This window comes from Gavialis gangeticus, unplaced genomic scaffold (genome assembly GCF_001723915.1).
Source record: "Gavialis gangeticus isolate Ggan-Ray unplaced genomic scaffold, GavGan_comp1, whole genome shotgun sequence".
NCBI classification, from domain to species: Eukaryota; Metazoa; Chordata; order Crocodylia; family Gavialidae; genus Gavialis; species Gavialis gangeticus.
The window spans coordinates 6,842,541-6,845,027 of NW_017729016.1; the positions used below are offsets into that span (position 1 = coordinate 6,842,541).

Sequence of the window (2,487 nt, forward strand, 5' to 3'; positions counted from 1 at the left end):
TGCGGGGCAGGCGGGCGGGGGCTGGCGCTCACGGCCGCGTCCGCTCCTGCCCCTCGCCCAGTCGCTGCTGGAGCTGCACAAGCGGAGGAAGGCGCTGACGGAGCCTGAGGCGCGGTACTACCTGCGGCAAACCATCCTGGGCTGCCAGTACCTGCACAGCAACCGCGTGATTCACCGCGACCTCAAGCTGGGCAACCTGTTCCTCAACGATGACATGGAGGTGAAAATAGGTACCGGCCGCCCTGCCCCGCGGGGCGGGTTCTTCCTGGAGCTGTCGGAGCCCTGGGGTCCCTCCCCGTGTCCGCACGCAGGCGTGGCAGTGGGGTAAATCCGGTAGCTCCTGCCACCGTGAAGCCGAACGGCAGCCTCTCGCCCCCGCCCTAGGCAAGCACGGCCCTCTGTCCACGAGCAAACTCTTCCAGGCACTTGAGACGGGGTCTTGGGAGGGTGTTGCCGCAGGTCCGCGCAGGGGGCTCAGCAGGGCACCCCGTGGCCCTCGACATCCACAGGCGACAGCGGAGTCTGAAGCTAAGCCCGTGCAAGCAAATTCTCTTGTCTGAATCTTTAAGGTGACTTTGGGCTGGCGACCAGGGTAGAGTACGACGGGGAGCGCAAGAAGACCCTGTGTGGGACACCGAACTACATCGCACCCGAAGTGCTGGGCAAGAAGGGGCACAGCTTTGAAGTCGACATCTGGTCCATCGGCTGCATCATGTGAGTTCATGGGATCGTAGGACGGGGAGGGGGGGGACCTCGGGGGGTCACATGTGGTCCAACCCCCTGCTCCAAGCAGGGCCAGCCCCAACTACATCGCAGCCAGGGCTGTGTCTAGCTGGGGCTTAAACGCTCCCGAGGACGGCGACTCCACCGCCTCCGGGGGAGCCTGTTCAGTGCTTCACAACCTCCTGAACTTGCTCGCGTGAACCCGTGACAGGCCGCTCTCTCCTCCGCATGCAGGTACACCCTGCTAGTGGGGAAGCCGCCATTCGAAACCTCCTGCCTAAAAGAGACGTACATCCGTATCAAGAAGAACGAGTACACCATCCCAAAGGTAGGTTGGACCCGTGCACCCTGCGCACCCTCCTGGGAGGGGCCCTGGGTCTCTGGCTCCTCCACTGCTGTCCACCAGCCGAGTCCATCACAGGAGAGCTAGCTATGTCTTGCCATCCTCAGCTTCTCCAGGCTCGACGGCTCTGTTTGGAGCAGGAAAGCCCTGCGTGTTGGGGGGGTTTGGCCCTTCTGCTAGTACAGAAGCACACCGGTCCCTTCTAGCTGCAAACGGTCCGTCTCCTCTTTCAGCACATCAACCCGGTAGCTGCTAGCCTCATCCAGAAGATGCTGAGGTCAGACCCTGCCACCCGCCCCACCATTGACGAGTTGCTGAATGATGAGTTCTTCACGTCGGGTTACATCCCTGCCCGCCTGCCCACCACCTGTCTCACTGTCCCGCCGAGGTTTTCCATCACTCCCACTGCCCTCGACGCAAACGGGCGGAAGCCCCTTACTGCACTTAACAAAGGTGGGGCCCTGCATGGCAATGGAGGGGGTGTTCGGGGCCTAGAAATGCCAGGAGAGGCCTGGATTACAGTGCGGGGCAAATGGTTAAGAGCAAGCTCCAGCTGACAGCCAGAACCACTAATGAGCTCGCATGGAGGTCTGGGCATCCTGGCAGTCTGGTGCTGCCCTTCCCTCCACAGGAGCAATAACTGACCCCTTAGTGGAGAGCCCAGCTCCTCGAGCTCTTGTCAGACGGTACCGAGGGGCTCACCCTGGCCCGTGGCACCCCGACAGCATGAGGCAGCCCTGGAGCAGCCCTCTGCTCCGCCCTGGCTCCTCACAGTACCGGTGCCTGGTTGTTTTGATGCAGCTGGCAGCTCTCGTAGCCTTGCTGGGTCAGTGGTGGCAGCACTGGATCCTCGTGTCTCCACGTCTGGAATGCAAGGGAGGGGCTGCCCAGCACCTGTTGCCCGAAGGGGAGACGCGGGCTTCCCTTCCACCGAAGAACCAGCCAGTCTTTCCCTGCCATTGCTAGCAGGGTGCAACTCTGCCCTTCAAGGCCTGGGTTTTCATGAGGACCCTCCTCAGCTTGAGTTGCAGTAAACGTGGCTCTGGGGAGCAGGCATCGCGCTTGGCCAGGATGGTGAGGGGCAGGACTGTCCGTTCTGCAGGAGACGTCTGGTTCCAGCCTCATGGTGGGAGGGGCTCGCTGATGCACAATCGCGTGGACTTCTCCACCTGCCATCTCCAGCCTTCACACTACTAATGCAGCTTGGCCTGCCCTTCTCCCCCGGCTCAGGACTAGACAGCCCTGCGCTGGAGAAGGTGCCTGAAAAGGAAGAAGAAGCGATGCCGCGGGAGCTGGGAGATGCTGTCGACTGCCACCTTGCTGACATGTTGCAGCAGCTGACTACAGTTAATGCAGCCAAGCCCTCGGAGAGGGTGTTGGTGAGACAAGGTGAGCCCGGGGGAGGTGAAGGGGGGGGGGGT

At 62.1% G+C, this 2,487-nt stretch overlaps 1 protein-coding gene across 1 annotated transcript in view; it reads left to right on the forward strand.

Annotated features, from left to right (window-relative positions):
* Positions 1 to 2,487, forward strand: part of PLK1 (polo like kinase 1) — a gene marked incomplete at its 5' end in the record, with an annotated part of 6,032 nt that overhangs the window by 297 nt on the left and 3,248 nt on the right. The window contains 5 exons of the mRNA XM_019512588.1: positions 62 to 230; positions 570 to 714; positions 958 to 1,051; positions 1,300 to 1,519; positions 2,297 to 2,455. Of these exons, the coding sequence (XP_019368133.1) occupies positions 62 to 230; positions 570 to 714; positions 958 to 1,051; positions 1,300 to 1,519; positions 2,297 to 2,455 (787 nt within the window). The remainder of the gene's footprint in view (positions 1 to 61; positions 231 to 569; positions 715 to 957; positions 1,052 to 1,299; positions 1,520 to 2,296; positions 2,456 to 2,487) is intronic.